Below are 21,359 nucleotides of genomic sequence, written 5' to 3' on the forward strand. Positions count from 1 at the left end.
TAATTGCAATAATATATAACTGTATCTGTTTCCTAATAGCTGAGGACAGTAAGAAACACTATGACAAAAGCAAAACCAGGCAAAGATATTCAGGGCATTACATTTCCTTCTGTATAGACCTACAAGTTGGAGCAGCACATTTAGAGATCAAATCCGTGAATGACACTGCAGATTTTGTAGTCTTGACTTGCAAAAATGAGAACTCTGGCCTGCTGGGATGCAGTGATACATGAATAAATATGTGTTTTATTAAAAACAAGCTGGCTTGCTTTTATAGAAGTGTCTTTTTAAAAAGCATACAAAATAAAAAAAATAATAATAATTAAAAAAACAAGGTGCCAGAATACAGTTGAGTGCATTGGCAGTTAACTCAAATAAAGACAGCAGCCCAGGGTCACTCTCAGATAGGAAACAAAGACTGATTTTAAAAAACTCTTTCTCCGGTAGCAACTAACACTGTGGCATTTCAATTTTTTCATCTTTATAACTTAAATAATTCAGACTAGAATTGAGATTGCAGTCCCTTCAAACAGGTCATTTCAATGGACTCTAGTCATTTTTAAATGAAAAATAAATTTCTAGCATGGCATTTTAATGTTCTCAATTCTTGGAAAATGTTTAAACTTTACAGTATCTGCCTCTTGGTAACAGTATAGCTTGAATTAAGTTGGTAAAATATTTTGTCTTAAAATTTATTCATTATCCGTAAATGAACTTCATGAACAATAGTAAATGTGATATATTTTTAAGAAATCAGGCCACGTGCAGTGGCTCACGCCTGTTAATCCCAGTACTTTGGGAGGCTGAGGCAGGGATCACCCGAGGTCAGGAGTTCGAGACCAGCCCGGCCAACAAGGTGAAACCCCATCTCTACCCAAAACACAAAAATTACCTGGGCATGGTGGCAGGCACCTGTAATCCCAGCTACTCGGGAGGCTGAGGCAGGGCAATCACTTGAACCCGGGAGGTGGAGGTTGCGGTGAGCCGAGATCACGCCACTGCACTCCAGCCTGGGTGACAAGAGCAAAACTCTGTCTCCAAAAAAAAAAAAAAAAAAAAAAAAAAAGGCTGGGCGCGGTGGCTCAAGCCTGTAATCCCAGCACTTTGGGAGGCCGAGGCGGGCGGATCACAAGGTCAGGAGATCGAGACCACAGTGAAACCCCGTCTCTACTAAAAAAAATACAAAAAATTAGCCGGGCGCCTGTAGTCCTAGCTACTCAGGAGGCTGAGGCAGGAGAATGGCGTGAACCCAGGAGGCGGAGCTTGCAGTGAGCCGAGATCGCGCCACTGCACTCCAGCCTGGGCAACAGCGTGAGACTCCGTCTCAAAAAAAAAAAAAAAAAAAAAAAAAGAAACCAAAATACCTATTTCCAACTAAGACTTTATTGATTTTACAAGTCAACAGTTTGTACATACCAACAATGCATCAGTAAGAGGTCAAAAAATACATTTTAGTAACAGATACAAACGCAATGATAAAATGAGACTGTCAAAATTTATAGTATAATCAAATCAAATTGCAAAGTTAGATGACCAATATTCTCATCTCGAGTTCTTTGATAAAACCATGAACTATGTTTCAAATACAATACTATGTGATAAAGCAAGGAATAAACATCAGTATCAGGCCAAGTGCAGTGGCTCATGCCTATAATCCCAGCATTTTGGGAGGCCAAAGCAGGAGGATCACTTGAGCCCAGAAGTTTGAGACTAGCCTTGGCAGCATGGTGAAACCTCATCTCTACAAAAAATACAAAAAAATTAGCCAGGTGTGGTGGCCTGCGCCTGCAGTCCCAGCTACTTGGGAGGCTGAGGCATGAGAACTTGGGCGACAGAGGGAGACCCTGTCTCAAAAAGTTAAAAAAAATTAAAAAAATACAAAATAAATAAAAATCAGTACCACTGTGATTTTGCTAAACTTTCCAAACTTAAGCTATCATGAAGTTTTTCCCATTTAATTTGAATATTGTTGTAACCAGTTTTGATTCAAACAAAATACAAACCAAGATCGTATCAGTCCCATAGAGAGAAAAGAATACTGAATGACTTATTATACGGTCAATGAAGTGTTCTACATAGCCATTTAGGCCAGTTTCTGAAATGGCACTACGGCTAACTTGCTTAGAGTTTTACCTGGGCTGCTGGAGAAAAGCTATGGCACGAAAGCCAATGTCTTTCCTATAAATTGCTCCCTCAAACTTTATAGCTGCTAGTCCTTTCTTGGCTTCCTCGAGAGCTGATACGAGATTTTCCCGGATGGCTGTGACTGCAAGAACTCTACCCCCATGAGTTACTACTTTGCCATTTTTAAGGGCAGTGCCTGCGTGGAACACCTCCAGTCCTAGAGCTTGAGCCTCGGAAAACCCTAGAAGAGAGCATATTTGACATATGATTTGAAATAGCAATGGTATTTCACACTGTGAAGTGATTTATAATTTCCACAAGTTTTTTCTCTTTTCTAAAACTTGACTAGGTACGGTGGCTCAGACCTCTAATCCCAGCACTTTGGGAGGCTGAGGCAAGAATTGCTTGAGTCCATGAGTTCGAGACCAGCCTGGGCAAAAGAGCAAGACCTTGCCTCTACATACATACATACATACATAAATAATAGCCAAGTGTGGTGGCACACACCGGCTGAGGTGGATCACTTGAATTTGGGAGTTTGAGGCTGCAGTGAGGTGTGATCGCACCACTGCTCCAAACGCAGCAATAGAGTGAGACCCTGTCTCAAAATAAATAAATACATAAAAATTAAAAATTAAAGATCTTTATCTCACTTAAAAGAACCTTCCCTATCAGACAGGTCTTCTTTTATTTTTTGAGTCTGAGTCTCATTCTGTTGCCAGGCTGGAGTGCACTGGCGCGATCTCACTGCAAACCTCTGCCTCCTGGGTTCAAGCAATTCTTCCTCAGCCTCATGAGTAGCTGGGACTACAGGCATGCACCACCGTGCCCAGATACTTTTTGTATTTTTAGTAGAGACGGGGTTTCAAAATGTTGGCCAGGATGGTCTCAATCTTTTGACCTTCTGATCTGCCTGCCTTGGCCTCCCAAAGTGCTGGGATTATAGGCGTGAGCCACTGCGCCTGGCCCTGACAGGTCTTAATGCAATATAATAGTAAATAGATCTTTCTCCTAAGAACTGTCTGCTATTTTAGGATGACAACCTAAATTCTCGTGTTATCGTAAATCTCATTATAAAAGCAATTGTTTAATGAGGAAGAATGAAAAATCCTGCATCTGATCACATTAATCTTTTCCTTAAGAGAACTTCCTTTTCTTTTTGAGAGAGATGCTCTGTCACCCAGGCTGGAGTGTGCAGTGGTGCGATCTCAGCTCACTGCAACCTCTACCTCCTGGGTTCAAGCCATCCTGTCACCTCAGCCTCCTGAGTAGCTAGGATTACATGCATGCACCACTATACTTAGCTAATTGTTTTTGTATTTTTAGTAGAGACAGGGTTTCACCATGTTGGCCACGCTGGTCTCGAACTCCTGACCTCAAGTGATCCGCCCGCTTCAGCCTCCTGAAGTGCTAGGATTATAGGTGTGAGCCACAGTGCCTGGCCTGTAAAGGAACTTGTTTTCATCATAGTTATTCAATTAAAGCTGCTTTTTTCTTTTACAATTTTTTTTTTTTAACCAGACCATGAGACTTAAGTTTCTTTCTTTTAAATATAACCAATATGATCAGTAAAATGCAAAACATAAGTAATCTTTTCAGTAATATAACACTTGTACCATTTTAAGACAAACTCGGCTTAAGTTTTGGGGTCAGCCCCAAATTCCTACCGCTTCATTGTATTTTGAATTATTTTAAGCTCTCAGATACAGCTTTATACTTAAAATATTATTAGACTATGTATTCTAAATTCTAAAGTGGCCAAAGGGGACAGTTTATATAAAGATAACACTTTTTCTTAATTTTTAGAAAAACATTCTTTTATCTCCCAGTGGTCTTCTTTTTCCATCTCTATTTCTCTTCTCGGCGTCCTATTTGGTAGTTTGTTAATATACATCTTCCGTGAGTGTTTTTACAACAGAAAGCCATTTAGTGATTCTGAATGGCTACTCTGCCTGCCAGTATCAGTAAAACTCAATATTGCTCTGGTATAACTATTACACACTTGTTATTTCAATCTTAGGGAAATTTCACCAATGCAAGGGATCTTGGTTCTGGCCCATTTCTTTCTTTGTCCATATTCAAAAGCAATCAGTTCCTAACTGCCTAGCTGCCATGCATGGGATTCATAAGGCAATGGACTTGGTGTCTGGGCAAGACAGTTTATGGGGTTGTTGAATACAATACACTATTGGAGGCTGGACACGGTGGCTCACGCCTGTAATCCCAACACTTCGGGAGGACAAGGTGAGCGGATCACTTAAGGTCAGGAGTTCAAGACCAGCCAGGCCAACATGGTGAAACCCCATCTCTACTAAAAATACAGAAATTAGCTGGGCCTGGTGGTGCACACCTGTAATCCAGTTACTTGGGAGGCTGAGCCAGAAGAATCACTTGAACCCAAGGGGAGGTTACAGTGAGCCGAGCGTACCACTGCACTCTAGCCTAGGCAACAGAGCTAGAGTCCATCTCAAAAAAAAAAAAAAAAAAAAAAGGAAACCCCCAAATACACTACTGGAGCACTGAGAGTGGCCAAACTATAGCCTGCTAGGGGTTACAGAGGTCTGCCTTTGGACTTACGGCACTGGACCTTAGATTTAACATCATTTAACGAGATTTTTCACCTACTATAAAGAGAAAAAAAAAAAAAAAAGGACAAACTGAAACTATTTGAATTTTACCATCCAAGTGACTATGGGGTGCACTGTAAACTGGGTGTCAAACCACACAAGACTGTATGCATTTGTGATAATTCAGAGTCCTAATCTCCAAAATGTATCTTATTGATATACTTTGCACTAATGTCCCTCTGACTCTCAGAGAATCTCATTATTACCCTGGCTCTAGGCAGGTGGAAGGCTGCACTGGGTGACACTCTGGAGATATGGTTCTGCCACTTATGTCTTCCTTGCACAGGAAGGAAAATCAACGGTTCTTTGAATATAGTAATTGTGGATATTTGAACACACATATCCAATAAGCAACATGGTTAGGTTAGGACCCTCTGAAAGGTTTCTGATGGCTTCACACTCTTATCAAGAGCAAGCCTTAGTGTGGGAGGGAGGTCTGCTGTGGCGCTGGCACTTGTCACATTGTACTCCACCCTCTTGCTCCCTGACACTCACCTGTTATCTCTACACCCTTGGTGTAGTCTCCAGGATAACCTTTACTTGCCATGACAACAGTTAGGGCGGTGTGGTTTTCTAGCCAAACAGGCAGAGATGTGCAGAGCAGTCCATCTAAGGTGGACTGAATCACTTCATAAAGATCACTTTTAAGAAGTGGGAGGATTACCTGGAAAAACATAATCCACATGGCAGGTGAGATAAATGTTAGTTTTCCTTAAACATTGTATTCACTGGGGTACTAGCAGAACTTGCACGAACTTCCCAAAGGTAATTACTTCCAGGCTGATAAATTCCAAGATTAAAATAACACGTATCTTCTACTAAGTAATACTTTGATATTTTTACCCACTTGGCACTCTGGATCACCAAAACGGCAATTAAACTCTAGAACTTTTGGGCCATCCTCGGTCAGCATTATTCCAGCATAGAGAATACCTTCATTTAAAAAAAAAAAAAGAAGAGAGAGAGAAAGAAAATCGATAATGAAGACACTGTATTACAAATATAAAATCTACTACATAAACTTCTAATAATCAAAGTTTAGGAAAAATCATAAACATTAAAAAAATGGTCCATTAAAAACTGATGAAAAAAAGAGAATGGAAAATAAGTTTTATCAAAAGTGCAAAGTTACTCTACAGGTGGCTTCCATAGTAACGTGAGTGGGCCTACCTGTATATGGAGTACCCTCTTGCTGCATGCCATCCACTGTCCTCTGAAGAACAGTATCTTTAATTTTTAGTAATAGATCATTAGAAACCTGGAGAACATGCAGAAACACTTAAATGTAACAGGTAACTTAAAAAGTCTAAGAGGTATTACATGGGACAACAGAAGGGGATGATGAGGATAACTCATTTTTTTACTACCTGAAACAGGCTGAGCACTTTGAACTTGAAAGATTTAAACTTTCTCAACCTTCACAATGACATCAAGTAGGTATTTTAGCTTTATGATTTTCAAGAACACACACCTTTAAAAGAACTAGCCAAAAATAATTTCCCAAAACCTAACAGAAATGAAAGAAGTTCTCTCCTACCCTAAGGCTTCTTTGTATCTTTCCCAGTATATGCTGCATATTTCATAAGCCTATATAGGTTAAGAATCTGGACTTATGAATATAATTGTAAAAATTAGACCCCGAGATAGTTCCTAGAATCCACTATTACCAAATGGTAGTTTTAATACAAGTGTTGGGATTACAGGTGTGAACCACCATGCCTGGCTGGCCTATACTTATGAAGTCTTAAAAAAAAAAAAAAAGAAGTTTATTTTTAATCTTTCTTTTTTTGAGGTGGAGTTTTGCTCTTATTGTCCAGGTTGGAGTGCAATGGCGCAATCTTGGCTCACCACAACCTCCGCCTCCTGGGTTCAAGTGATTCTCCTGCCTTAGCCTCCCGAGTAGCTGGGACTATAGGCATGTGCCAACGTGCCTGGCTAATTTCTGTATTTTCAGTAGGGACGGGGTTTCTCCATGTTGGTCAGGCTGGTCTCAAACTCCTGACCTCAGGTGATCCACCCGCCTCGGCCTCCCAAAGTGCTGCAATTACAGGTGTGAGCCACCATGCCCAGCCTATTTTTAATCTTTTAAGCAAGAAAAATATGTAAAGGGGCACTATATTAGCACAAACAATTATGAGTATCATCAATGAAAAGAACAGATGAGTTTCTGGATTGCTAACCTACTGGTAATATATGCCAACAACACAAATTCCTAATAAAAACTGTGTAGAAGGCCAGGCGTGGTGGCTCACGCCTGTAATCCCAGCACTTTGGGAGGCCGAGGCAGGCAGATCACAAGGTCAAGAGATTGAGACCATACACTGGCCAACATGGTGAAACCCCACCTTTACTAAAAATACAAAAATTAGCCTGGCGTAGTGGTGTGCGCCTGTAGTCCCAGCTACTCGGGAGGCTGAGGCAGGAGAACTGCTTGAATCCGGGAGGTGGAGGGTGTAGTGAGCCAAGATCTCTCCATTGCACTCCAGCCTGGTGACAGAGCGAGACTCCGTCTCAAAAAACAATAACAAAAACTGTGCAGAAATTGTTTGGAAACGTGTTCTCTGTTATGAAGTAGAAAGATCAGAACAAATTCTGATCTGACTTGGTTCTCAATTCACATCACACACACACAGATACACACAGACAACACTTTTGTGCTGAACCACGGATATCCAAAGATGAATCCAAGACCACAACAGGCTCCCATGTGTTAAAAATTGGGTGTAGAGAGGAGGGAATAGGAGGATCTATTCAATCCACACTACAGATTGGTTTATTTTGGTTCTTCAAAAAAGGCTTTTAGGAAAAGTTATTTTTAGAGACCAGAAAAGATACTCTTCATTTAATTGCTGATTAGTAACAATTTATAGCAACAAACAAACAGAAAACAAAACAAAATATAAAGTATCATCTAAGAGTTCTCTGAGAAAATCAAACTACTACAAGACTTCAGCAGAGTCTTCAGGAAGTACCTGAGGGGCCGGACAATAGGCTCCCATTCCCCCTGTGTTAGGGCCGCCATCTCCCTCCAGTAATCGCTTATGGTCCTGTGCCGGTGGCATGGGGGCCACAGTCTTGCCATCAGTGAAGCACAGACACTATAAAGAAAACAAAATAGTCCATTTATGTTAACTGTGAAAAAGTAAAAAAAGAAATTTAGTAACGCAAACTATATGTCCCTTAGTTCTTTGAGGAAAAGTTTTTTTTTTTTTTTTTAAACAGAAAAATGAACTAAAACATCAATAACATTAAGCTACATACATCAAGAATCACAATGTACTCAACTTCTGAAGGATTTGTAATTTTTGGGTAAGTTAGAAAAAAACCAAGCTACTCTCAAAGTAAAAGATTTCAACTTTTTCCCCACTTTAAGTTTCCAGGCATTAAAACTTGGTTTAAGGTGACTTTATTTATTTTGCAATAAACTGTATGTGAAAGAAAAAGCATGAATGTTTGAATTAATTCAGAACCTCAATAATGTGTGATATAAGTCCAAGTCCCCCACTAACACACTAGGGATGACTAACAGAGGATCAATTCTTTTTTCATTTGCACCCCCCAACAATAAAGGTATACAAATTCCTTTGTAACTGCTGGGTTTACGTTTCTAGATGAAGCAACCAGAGTATATCAAGTCTTTTCTGGGGTACATAGGTCAGATGACAGCTTCTTACACACTATAAAAGCCAAAAAGATGGATATACATACAGACACCTCTTCTCCGTCAAGAAGTTCTTCAATGACAATTGTTTCTCCGGCTGCCCCAAAGGCTTTCTCCTGATTGTAAGTTTTTTTTTTTTTTTTTAAAAAAAAGAGGTTTGGTAAGTTTTCAATATTTACTTAGTTGACTTTTAGCATTATCCAGCATTTGTATTATGAACCAGTGAGTACTGCAATTTTTCTTTCCCTTTCAGAAAGACTCAAAGGGAACATACAAATGTTTCCTATTTTTAATGTGGCAATAGTGTAGCAAACACTGGTATAGATGGAATAAACATATCTCTAATATTCTCCTGAAGATTTGGTGATCCAGTTTCAAATAACGTATGGGAAAAACAGATGTTTTCATTATCACCACTTAATCCTCACTTCCGATTATAATTATACATGTTTGGCTGTAATAACTACACTAAAGAATGCCTGTGAAAGTAGATTTCTACAAGGACAGAAAACCCACAACAACAAAGATCGATCACGAAAGACAAAGCATATTCATTCATTAATTTACTTCTCTTAGACCCGGGACACATGGGACAAATACTTTTGTCCTCACGGATGGACATAATTTATTTATATGTTTTAGAGTCTGAGGATTTTCTTTCAGTGGCAGACAACAAAGGATGTTACAATTTACTTCAAAATAATACAATCATGGTTTAGTTTACCATGTAAATCTGTAATAACTTTTGTAGAGATGGATTATAACATATGGAATTATAAAAAATAACTTACCCATGTGTTTGCAAAATAGATTTTCCTTATTGTGAGGAACATTTTTTAAACTTAAAAGGGTATTTATTCAGTATGAATAGAAAGGTAAATTTTTTCAAAAGACTCAGCCTACCTGCATGATCTCTTGTACAGCTTTGCAGGCCTCTTCTTTGCTCTTTGCAACAATCACCCCTTTTCCAGCCGCAAGACCACTGGCCTTCACAACCAAAGCAGGGAAGTCTGCACTGTAAAGACAGAGTAATCTTCAACATCCAACAAAATGCTACAACTCAAGATTTTAAAATGCTGTGGGATTTTGTAACGATACGCTATAGCAATGACTGAAAAGCAGAATGAAAAAAATTACTTATCATTTCAACACATTTTGATGTACTTCCCACCAGGATGTTTTCCCCTACATATTTCTTTATAGTTGTAATCATACAGTACCTATAACTTTGTTTTTTTCATTTATCATGAGATTATATAAGCAATATCTTTGAAGAATAGGTGTATAGAGTACATATGGTATAATCTCTAAGATACAAAGTAGCAAACAGTACTCTCATTCAAGTAGAAAATGCAGCTATATAACAACAAGCATACACAGACCATTTCTGGGAGTACACATACTAAATTATCAAGTGGGCCTGGGGGTCTGGAAGGAGACTTACCCAAAGTAAGTAACAAAACTGTTACTTGCTCAAGGCATCTGGCTACTAGGAAATGATAATATTCAGTGTTTAAGAAACTCTGTAGGATATGAATGGAAAAAAATGAAACTGATACAACTGAAAGGAAAACATACCAGGTAGCAGAAATGTCAACAAAAAAAGGGCAAAGGCATGTGTCTACTAACACTCATTAATTGCTCAATGCTTTCCACGTAGTAGAGAACAAAGGATGCTTAATTTTGAAATCTAAAATTGCAATACTGGTGGCAGATGACCAAGTGATGATTACTCACTCTGGTTAATTATTTATGATAAAAAAAAAAAATCAATGTTCTTTATGTTGTAAGATGCCACCGTGTTTGTCAATCTGGCTGTGAGGCCTAGTGTGATGGCTCACGCCTGTAATCCCAGCACTTTGGGAGTCAGAGGGACGTGGATCTCTTGAGCTCTAGAGTTTGAGACCAGCCTGGGCAACATGGTAAAACTCAGCCTTCTATAAAAAATACAAAAACTAGCTGGGAGTGGTGGTGTGTGCCCATTGTCCCAGCTACTTGTGAGACAGAGGTGGGAGGATTGCTTGAGTCCAGGAGGCAGAGGTCGCAGTGAGCCAAGATCACACCACTGCACTCCAGCCTGGGTGACAGAAAGAGACCCTGTCTCAGACTGGGGGGATGGTGGGGGCGGGAACCCAAAAACCAAAAACATGGCTGTGAAAAGAGAGCAAAACTGCAGAACCAAGTGTATTTTACCCCCGAGGAGCTACTCAGATTTTATTAAACATGTCACCTTCCTGCAAGGCCACAAGATCGTATAAACTCTATATGCATAGAATCCCATTTTATTTTGGTTCTGGAAAAAGACAACCCACATAATATTTATTGAGAAAGCTTTTTCCATAATTATTTTACCATAATCTTGTGACAGCCTAAGGACCTAGCATTACATTTTCAACACAGAAGTAACCTGTATATTTATTTAATTTTTTTGAGACAGGCTCTCACTCTGTCACCCAGGCTGCAGTGGAGTGGCGCAATCCTGGCTCAGTGCAGCCTCCGCCTCCTGGGTTAAAGTGATCCTCCCACTTTGGCCTTTAGAGTAGCTGGGACTACAGGTGCACACCACCATGCCTGGCTATTTTTTTTTCTGTATTTTTTGTAGAGACAGGGTTTTACCATGTTACCCAGGTTGGTCTCTAACTCCTGAGCTCAAGTGATTCACCTGCCTCGGCCTCCCAAAGTGCTAGGATTACAGGTGAGCCACCGCACCTGGCCATTGACCTGTGTATTTAAATATCACAACTAAACAACTGTCCTTCACAGGCAACCATTTACCTACCTCATAATGAAGCTGCAGGCCTCTTCAGGTTTGGTGAAAGCCTTCCATTGCGCAGTTGGGATTCCATGTCTGTCCATAAACTCTTTGGCAAATCTTTTGCTGGACTCTAACTGAGCCGCTTCTGCTGTTGGGCCAAAGCATCGCACTCCTGCAGACGTCAGGTTCCCAACAATCCCTGTGGATGAAAACAGTAGCCTTAGGTGAACCAAGGTCTCCCCAGGAACTTTTCAGCCTGAAGATGAATTAGTATCAGACTATATCTACATCTAGACAAGGCAGATGACTGGTGGCAGAGAATAACTAACTTTTTCATGTTGTCTACTGGATAGACATAAAATGCTACTAACGTTATTCAAATCTATCAAAAGTTGTTATATTTGCATATATGGATTATTAAACACACACCAGAATACAGCAGAATAAAGACATATAAAATGTTTTCCATGGCTGCAAATTTGATCTCTAACTCATCATATAATTGATGCTTGGGAAAAAAAATCTAGACTCCATAAATTTCGAGAGTGAAAGTTCTTTTTCCAATATAATATTACAAATTCTCAACTGTAAACTAAATTGGATTAGATGATCCCTAAGCTCCTGTTTGCACTGAATATACTGCAACAATAAACAGAAACAAACTTTACCAGCAGCTAGAGGTGCTTCTGGTCCAACAACTACGAATTCAATTTTCTCCTCTTTGCAGAATTGAGCAAGGGCAGTGTGGTCACTGATTGAGATGGCTGTAAACAGAAAAAACACTGCATTTACAAAAACATTCCTCTTAAGTAAACTAAGAGTCTCACTAAAAACAAAGTTCTGTAATTTTGTATGCTTGTTATCTGTTGGTTTTCTTATAATGGCAGAGATGACAGTTTCAACATTTGAAATTCAGACGAGGGTGCATTAGGCTAACCAACAAAGCTCAGTTCTCAGTTCTCATTGTAGACAGATGAAAACACCAATAAACTTCCCAAAAGAGCCATAAAGTACCATCTCCATGATATTGTTCATGTCACTAATATTGATCACGTATTAAACAAAAAACATACCATAAGATATATTCAGAAATTGGTCTTTTAATGTCAATCATTCAATTATACTAAAAATCCACTATGTGCTAGGTACTATCTTCAGCACTGGTATTAAGATGTCAACACGGCTGGGTGCAGTGGCTCACGCCTATAATCCCAGCACTTTGGGAGGCTGAGGTGGGTGGATCACCTGAGGTCAGGAGTTTGAGACCAGCCTGAACAACATAATGAAACCCCGTCTCTACTGAAAACACAAAAACTAGCTGGGAGTGGTGGCAAGTGCCTGTAATCCCAACTACTCGGGAGGCTGAGACAGGAGAATCGCTTGAACCAGGGAGGCGGAGGTTGCAGTGAGCCGAGATCACGCCATTGCACTCCAGCCTGGGTAACAAGAGTGAAACTCCGTCTCAAAAAAAAAAAAAAAAAAAAAAAAAAGATGTCAACACAAGCAAGTTCCCTATACTTAACATGTTTACAATCCGCTGTAGGAATGCTGGGTAATAAATATACAAACAAAAGAATAGCAAATATGAACAAATTAAGCAAATTTGATATGGAGAGAATTGAGAGGCTATTTCAGGTTGAGACAGGAGGGATCTCTTTGGGGCAGAGCTGTTTAAGCTAAGAACTCAATGACACTTTTAAGAGGAACCTCTCTTTTCCAACCTACAAGTCAGGTAAATTTTCCTCTGTGGACTTCTAAGTAACTAGTGGTAGAATCAACCACAACTGAACATCGTTTGGCTCCATAGGTGCTCTCCTGCTTCACTGTGTCTGGACCACTATTTGTTAAGTCAGCTGAAGTCTACAAACACTCTGCCATTGGTAGAGTGCAAGAAGTGGTATTTGTGAGGTACAGTTGTCCCTCCTTATCCTTGGAAGACACATTCTAAGACCCCAGTGGATGCCTGAAACCACAGTGCTGAACCCTATATATAGTATGTTTTTTCCTATATATAAATACCTATGATAAAGTTTAATTTACAAATTATGCACAGTAAAAGATTAACTATCACTAATACTAAAATAGAACAATTATAACTATATGCCAGCATCAGCTTTGGAGCCATTATTAAGTAAAACAGGGTTACCTGAGCACGTGCACTGAGATAACATGATAGTCAATCTGATAACCGACAGGGTAACTAAGTAACAACATGGATATGCTGGACAACAAGATTCACCTATCAGGTTGGACGGCACAAAATTTCATCATGCTATGCTAGACTGGTGTGCAATGTAAAATTTATGAATTATTTCTGAAATTTTCCATTGAATATTTTTGGACTACAGCTGACTGTGGGTAACTGAAACTGTGGAAAGTGAAATTGTGGATAGGCTGGTGACTACTGTATAGGGTCCAAGTCCAGAAAAGGTAGGGTCCTCAATCTGTAGCAACTACCTGACTGTGATTAGGATGGAGTACCATGCACTTTGGATTAGTGGTCCTGAACACAACTAGGCTGAGCAGGGTCAACTATTATCAGTATAGAAGAGGGCAACAAGAGGAAGAGGTCTCTTAGTAGTCTTACAAGACTATTTGTAGTAGTCTCATGACAATCTTAAGAGATTTTGATGGGCTGGCCTGTATGACCTCAATTGCACATAAACTGTCCCAATTCTCTAATAAACAGATATAATACCTCACCCCTAGAACTAAGATCCCAGAAAAGGAGGTATTTTCTAATTTGTCTTTTTCTTATTCTTTTTGGTCTTATATACATGCCACTATCCTCTCACAGTTTGTGGCTTGCTGGGTCCATGCTCTTTTTTCCATAAATACTATGTGCCACATAGGGAACTAAGCACTGTGTACACCATGCAAAACAAGACAGACAAGTTCCTTGCCCTCATGGAGCTTACATTCTAGAGATTATATTCTAGTGGGGGAAAAAAACATAGGAGACAGACAATAGTGAGGTAAGAACAAACACAGACATTCATGATCATAAACAAATGAAATGGGGATGGACATTTGCTTTTAGTAAGAAACTGTAGGAGAGATATAATTAAGGAGGCTAACATTTTAGTGGAACTCTGAATAATGAGACAGTCATGGTAAAGGGTGGGAACAAATATAAAGTCCAAGGCAGCAAGCTTCTGCTTGGGAAACTGGTAGGACAGCATTGATAGGGTACACTGAAAAGAGAAAAAGGGATATAAAAGATCAGGCTGGAAGAGCAGGCAGAACACAGACTGCACGAAGGGCTTTGTAAGGCATGGAAAGGAGTTTGAGTTTTATTCTAAGTATTATTAGAGTACTGAGGAGTTTCTGAAGCCACTGACAAGCTTAATGTAGGATATGAACTGACCATTTTTTCGTTTTTGTCAATTAAGAGATAAGGGTGGAGGCCGGGCACAGTGGCTCATGCCTGTAATCCCAGCACTTTGGGAGGCCGAGGCGGGCATATCACCTGAGGTCAGGAGTTGGAGACCAGCCTGACCAACATAGTGAAACCCGGTCTCTACCAAAAATACAAAAAATTAGCCAGGTGTGGCAGCATGTGCCAGCTACTTGGGAGACTGAGGCAGAAGAATCGCTTGAACTCAGGAGCCAGAGGTTGCAGTGAGCTGAGATCATGCTACTACACGTCAGTATGGGTGACAGAGTGAGACTCTGTCTCAAAAAAAAAAAAAAAGAGAGAGAGAGAGAGAAGGGTTGAGATCTATCTATTAGAGTTACAACTGTTAAAAACTTTGTTTTTTGAGACATGGTCTCTCTTACTCTCTTGCCCTGGCTGTAGTGTAGTGGCAAGATCACAGCTCACTACAGTCTTGACCTCTTGGGTGCAAGCAATCTTCCCACCTCAGCCTCCGAAGTAGCTGGCACTACAGATGGGCACCACCATGCCTGGCTAATTTTTGTATTTTTTTTGTAGAGATCGGGTCTCACTACGTTGCCCAGGCTGGTCTCAAACTCCTGGGCTCAAGAAATCCTTCTACCTTGGCTTCCCAAAGCGCTGGGATTATAGGTGTGAGCCACTGCACGTGGCCAGAAAGTTGTATTTAATAGCAATACTAAATTTTTCATTTACAAAAATACACATCAAAAATGCCTTTAATCTGTATTAGGCACTTATTACTTTTCCAATGGATGTGTTTTATCAGGTTTACAACAGTTTAAGATAAGGAAATGCCATATTCTGAACAATAGGTTACCTTAAGTTTATAACATAGGACAAGCATTCAAATTACCAAATAAATTTTAAGGTCAAGGAAAGCACTCAACCCTGAAGAGCAATCTATATTTTATTTTATTTTATTTTTTGAGACAGAGTCTTGCTCTGTCGCCCAGACTGGAGTGCAGTGGCGTGATCTCGGCTTACTGCAAGCTCCGCCCCATGGGTTCACACCATTCTCCTGCCTCAGCCTCCCGAGTAGCTGGGACTACAGGCGCCGCAACCACGCCCAGCTAATTTTTTGTACTTTTAGTAAAGACGGGGTTTCACCGTATTAGCCAGGATGGTCTGGATCTCCTGACCTCATGATCCACCAGTCTCGGCCTCCCAAAGTGCTGGGATTACAGGCATGAGCCACTGTGCCCGGCCTATCTTTATTATTATAAAGCACAGATATGGTTGACAGCATACCATTAATAACAAATCATAACAATTACTCCCCACTTTAAAACATGATTACCGTTATTTGAAATCTTTTCAGAGCAGGCAGTGCCTGCGTTTCCTGGGGCAACCAACACTTGTTTGACATGATGAGACTGTGCAAGTTTCCAGGCCAGCGTATGTTCCCTTCCTCCACTGCCAATTATAAGTACTCGGGCTGCCATTGCTCTGTCTGTAAAGCAGAAATTCCAAAGGAAAATGAAACCTGCAGAAAGAAAACCACAATTGGTATCTTAGGATGCACATTTTAGAAACCCAGGGATGGGCATGGGGGCTCATGCCTGTAACCCCAGCACTTTGGGAGGCCGAGGCGGGTGGATCATTGAGGTCAGGAGTTTGAGACCAGCCTTGGCCAACATGGCAGAGCATCATCTCTACTAAAATATAAAAAATAGCCAGGCATGGTGGCGGGTGCCTGTAAATCCCAGCTACTCAGGAGGCCAAGGCAGGAGAATTGCTTGAACCTAGGAGGCAGAAATCGCAGTGAACCAGGATCACGCCACTACACTCCAGCCTGGGCAACGTAGCAAGACTCCATCTCAACAAAAAAAAAAAAAAAAAAAAAAAAAGAAATCCAGATTTGTAAATATAATTTAAGTAATCATTTGTACTCATACAAATTACATTTTCATCCAATGATTCATTTTTGAAAAACTGGGATTGATAATTTGAGAAATATGACTGTGGTCACAAGGGTAAGGGAGGTATTTCAAAAAGAAGGCAGGCTGGCCTAGAGAGCTAGGTTAAGGAGTCAAATGATGACTCTCAGCTCCTTATGTGATAATCTCCCTTCTCTGGGCTTCACTTCAAAAAGATTTAATAATCATCATGCCTTACTTATGAAATGAATCTTCATGTTTTAGACTCAAAATGTATTACAAAATATCAATTTTTAAACCTTGAAATCTTAACGATAATCAGATTATCATAAATTGAAGGATATACTGAAAACGGGTAAGCAACTTTACACAAAAAGGGCCACATGGTTCTGTCAAACTACCCGACTCAGCCACCTTAGCAGGAAAGCAACCAAATATAATACATAAATGAATCAATGTACCAATGTCCAGGAAAACTTAATTGACCCATAAACAGGCAGTGGGTCAGAGGTCACTGTTGCCTATCAGTACTTTAAGTAGTAGGAAACCATCAAAGGTTTGTAACAAATAAGCATGACTCGCTTTCAATACAACTTTATGTACGGATACTATAATTTGAATTTCATAAAATTTTCACATGTCACAAAAACCTCATTTATTTCCTGTTCTTTTTCTCAATCATTCATATCTGGTGAGCTGTACAAAAGCAGGCAGCAGCAGGATTTGGTATGTGGGCCATAGTTTGCTGATTCCTAATTCAAATAGTGCAATATGCTAGAAAATTGAGAGAGAAGGCAAAAATCAAATTACAACTCATTTCGCTTTAGTTCTGGCACCTGAGACTTAGAAGGATGGATACAACAGCAGTGTAACCTAGGAGATTAACTGAAATGGTATTTATAAATAAGCACAATCTAGCACTCAGCAGTAGTAAATGTTAACTTGTTACATTTACTTACCACAAGGCAAACTGGTAACAGAAAAAGAAAATTGAAAACTTCTTTTGATGATGTTGGGATTACATATATTAAGAAAAATGTAAGCTGACAATATATACAACTAACATTTTTTGAGCACTTACCTTGGGCAGGGTAAAATGCTTGTCATGAAAGAATCCTATGAAGGATATACTATGACTATCACCAATTTGCAGGTAAGACAAGGAGGCCCAGATAGGTAAATAACTTGCTGGAGGTCACACAGGTAAGAGGGGGTAGAGCCTAACAGAAACAATTTTGCTTTAGATTCTCTCAAGTGAAACGATGATCATTAAAAATTTGAGAAAGGAAAAAAAACCCTGTTAAATTACAGTCTCGGAAGGAAAAGCTATTTTAGTGTAATGGGAAAACACATTTTACTTGCCATGCGTATCTGAAATAAACAGTTTTTTGGTTTTTTTTTTTTAGACAGAGTCTCGCTCTGTCGACCAGGCTGCCGGGCAGTGGCGTGATCTCGGCTCACTGCAACCTCAGCCTCCCGAGTTCAAGCGATTCTCCTGCCTCATAGCCTCCCAAGTAGCTGAGATTACAGGAGTGCGCCGCCACGCCTGGCCAATTTTTGTATTTTTAGTAGCGACGGGGTTTCACTATGTTGGCCAGGCTGGTCTCAAACTCCTGACCTCCAGTAGTCAATCCACCTTGGCCTCTCAAAGTGCTGGGATTATATCACATATGGCCAGAAACAAACAGATGTTTAAATCTAGAGCAAATGTTACATCTTTAGTTTGAATATACTAGTAGAGTGGGAAAATTCTCCTGTTTAGTGAAAACAGCGTTACGACCCAGTAGTGAGGACGCCTGGGCTCCAGAGTCACACACAGCGCCTTGGCCTGGGTAGAGACCCTGCCCCACACTAGCAGGGAGACTCTGGGGGACTTCACTAACCTTGGGCCTCATTCATCAGAATGGGTAACATAAGGAGAATAAGACAGAAAATAAAGCCACATCGGAGGATACGGAGAATAAAGCAGAAACGGGTGCATAAAGAGAAAATCTGACAAAGTACACCAATTTAGGGTTATGTTCTAAAAATGCATAAAGACACAAAAAGGCCTTGACATCTTAGAAAACAGGAAGAGTAAAAGAGCAAACAGAAACTTCGCCTAACAGTAACAAGTGAAAAGCACATGGTCAACCCCCACCCACCGCATTTACAAACAACACGAAAATTTCTACAAACCAGTTTCTACGGTTTCACTCAGTTCCCGATCTTAAATCCCCAAACCAAAGCCTAAGCGCGCTCTGTGTAAAAGCTGAGGGGGCTTTACGCACCGACACCAGGCTGCCACCTGGCTCCCGCGCACCCGCTCGCCGGAAGTGGGCCCACTGGGACCGGCGCGGGACCAGCGCGGGACCAGCTCGGCACCGCCCCTCACCGCCCCGCCCCGCGGCGGCTTCCCTGCCCCATTGGTCCGCGCGGCCCTAGGTCTCCGCGGCGAGAATCTAGTGATTCCCTCCCGCCCTGGGCGCGGCCTGACTGCTCCCCAGCCAAGACACCCAAGCCCTAGCACGTTCATAATGTGACAGTGGTATGGGGTGCCACGCAGTGTCTCCAGGAGCTCCGAGGGGGAGCGCCAAAATGCTAAACCCATTCTTAGCCAATTGTGCACCGCTCACGAGTCAGAGCTGACCAGCTACCGCAGAAAAATCTCGTGACACGCCTGACTCCTGATGAGAGTAAAATAAACCAGGCTTTGAATGCCGGTCACTTAGGACATCCGGCCTAAAATGAGGCTGGTTATACGACGCACTGGGGGAGACACAGGGCTACAGCGAGTTCTTCCTTCGCATCCCAGCGGGGGCGGGGGCTGAAAAATTTTCTCCCGGATGCATATCCCTGTCGAAACTGAACTTGGCGCCACCTGCGAGCGCCTGGAAGCCCTATGTTAAACACTGGGTTGCCCTTCTTGCTCCTCTTCCTCCTGGCCTTTAATCTCAGGCGCTTAGCAAGCCTCCTAAGGCTTCCAAACACTGCTGGGTACTGACAACTTAGGCGGACACAGTCGCCTCAAGAGAGACGACTCCTGTAATGGCGCCTGCGTCAGACACTAACATGGCGGACATAGTCGTGCGCGGCGCAAACGTCAGCACCTCTACCCCAGCCGCTCAGAAACAGCGGAGGAGAGCAGGGCCGTGCTCACTGATTGGTCCCTCGGTGGAGCGGGCCGGACCGGGCGTTCCCTTTGGAGCCAATCAGAAAGGCGAGAGACCGAATTGGCCGCTGCGCCTCCTCCCGAGGCATGCTGGGAGCCTGGAGGACTAGCGAGGAGGAGTTGAGAGAACGGAGCGGACGCCATGGCGACCAACATCGAGCAGATTTTTAGGTCTTTCGTGGTCAGCAAATTCCGGGAAATTCAACAGGAGCTTTCCAGGTAAACGCCTCCCAGATTCTTCTGCTCCCAGCGGACCGTTAGGGCCTCACCTAGCCTTCTTTGGCATCTTTCTTCGGAGACGCCGTCGTTCCTCGGCTCAGGCCCCGCCTGGGCCTGGGATCCATTTTCCGGGCCCCCCCCAACCGCCCCCCCAGCCGCTCCCTTCCTTTCCCCTCGAGGAACTTCGCCTTTTCCGAGGTAACCCCAGACTCCCTGTTTTAGAACCGAGTTAAGATGCTCCCCCTTCTCCCCTGTTTGGTTCCCCCCTGCCGTTTAGCTACTCGTAGGCCCGGTTGTCCGCCAGGGACGGGCCTAGTTCCTTCCTCAGCTCCTCCTCCGCCGCCGCGTATCCCCTCCCCCTCTCCGCCTCCGCGGATTTTGCCGGCCGGTGCCTATGACCGGAAAGGGTCTCTAACGGCCGTTTCTTGAGTAATCTTAAATCCTCTTTATTATTGCGAGCTTCAGAGCGCTTGGGGGTCTGGATCTATTAATAAGATTATTCGGAGCCTAGTGTCCTGTAGTGTCTATCAGCCGTTCTAATAGTTAAATGTTTCAATTAAAACTAACTCAAACTAATATTTGCTACTTTGTTAAAATACTCGAGATGACGTTGGAAGGGGACTTTGAAATGGTAGTGATTAATTACAGCAAGTGAAAGTGGACTTTGTGTGTAGGTCTGTTATTTTCTTGCTACCCCTGCCCCAGTTGACACGCTATTTTTGTCGTTGCTGGTAGACTTTACATAATTTGCGCTTGGCTTCACAAAATTTGAAGGCGAAGAGGTTGTTAAAGAAATGGTTGTTTAGTCAGGAAAATAGTGTATCATGTTCAACGGTTGTCTTTCGGTATTAGCTTTGTGTAAGATACTCAGTTCTTTAAAGTACAGAGGTAGGAAAGAGATCTTGAAACGTAAATGTTCCGAGTTCGAATGTTTTTAATTGTATTTTAAAAGTTGAGTGCAAGAGCAGTACGTGAATTTGAAAATGGGCCGAAAACCAGTTGTAAGTGCCCAAAGTAATACAGGATTATTAGGGCAATGATGTATTATTGCTAGAATCATCACTTTTGCAGAATGTTTTGTTTTTTAAGTGGAAATAGATCCACTCACATTGCTTTTTAAATATCTGTGATATTGCTAGTAGTGTTTTAGGATGAGAAGAGACCCGAGCTTAGAGAATATAATTTTCCTGACAAATCTTGCTGGATGCTTTAAGTAGTTGTTTGCTTAGTTTAACAAGCTGTGTTTTTGTAGCTTTTAAAAGCTAGTCTTTCCTTTAGAAAATGAGTGTTTTATTATAGAGAATTTAGAAGAAATGAAAAAGAAAAGAAAAAACTCACATTATTGATATTCTTATGTCATTCCCCCCCCCCATGTATTGTGTGATATGTGATCATCTTGTATTGATCATTTTTCCAGCTAATACGTTGTTAACAAGTTTGTCCCTCCCATTCTGTCTTTTGGACTTATTCATGGCTGCATAGAATCCCGTTGTAGGAATATATTGTTGCATATTTAGGTGGTTTGAAATTTTCATTGCTTTTCAGTAA

At 41.4% G+C, this 21,359-nt stretch overlaps 2 protein-coding genes across 17 annotated transcripts in view; one reads left to right on the top strand and one right to left on the bottom strand.

Moving 5' to 3' along the window:
* Positions 1–19,937, bottom strand: part of LOC105472697 (phosphoribosylglycinamide formyltransferase, phosphoribosylglycinamide synthetase, phosphoribosylaminoimidazole synthetase) — a 38,532-nt gene extending 18,595 nt beyond the window's left edge. The window contains exons 1-12 of one of the 9 annotated variants that reach the window (XM_011726197.3): positions 19,191–19,479; positions 17,523–17,661; positions 15,862–16,014; positions 11,836–11,931; positions 11,192–11,366; positions 9,316–9,427; positions 8,460–8,528; positions 7,724–7,849; positions 5,922–6,009; positions 5,599–5,684; positions 5,247–5,415; positions 2,134–2,365 (exon numbers count right to left, since the gene is read on the bottom strand). In XM_011726197.3, coding sequence (XP_011724499.2) covers positions 2,134–2,365; positions 5,247–5,415; positions 5,599–5,684; positions 5,922–6,009; positions 7,724–7,849; positions 8,460–8,528; positions 9,316–9,427; positions 11,192–11,366; positions 11,836–11,931; positions 15,862–16,006 — 1,298 coding nt within the window. In that variant the 5' untranslated portion in view covers positions 16,007–16,014; positions 17,523–17,661; positions 19,191–19,479. Of the gene's footprint in view, positions 1–2,133; positions 2,366–5,246; positions 5,416–5,598; positions 5,685–5,921; positions 6,010–7,723; positions 7,850–8,459; positions 8,529–9,315; positions 9,428–11,191; positions 11,367–11,835; positions 11,932–15,861; positions 16,048–17,091; positions 17,495–17,522; positions 17,662–18,619; positions 18,811–19,190; positions 19,480–19,861 lie in introns of those variants that run through there. The other 8 variants (XM_011726194.3, XM_011726195.3, XM_011726196.3 and 5 more) reach the window with 8 other exon arrangements.
* Positions 19,621–21,359, top strand: part of LOC105472699 (SON DNA and RNA binding protein) — a 33,599-nt gene continuing 31,860 nt past the window's right edge. For 4 of the 8 annotated variants that reach the window (XR_981743.3, XM_071095644.1, XM_011726203.3 and 1 more), the window contains exon 1: positions 19,631–19,811. Coding sequence is in view for 7 of the 8 variants with exons in the window: in XM_071095644.1 (XP_070951745.1) it covers positions 19,735–19,811 (77 nt within the window). In the remaining variant the exon portion in view is untranslated. Of the gene's footprint in view, positions 19,812–21,359 lie in introns of all 8 variants that reach the window. The other 4 variants (XM_011726205.3, XM_011726204.3, XM_011726202.3 and 1 more) reach the window with 4 other exon arrangements.

Source organism: Macaca nemestrina, chromosome 4 (assembly GCF_043159975.1).
Source record: "Macaca nemestrina isolate mMacNem1 chromosome 4, mMacNem.hap1, whole genome shotgun sequence".
NCBI classification, from domain to species: Eukaryota; Metazoa; Chordata; class Mammalia; order Primates; family Cercopithecidae; genus Macaca; species Macaca nemestrina.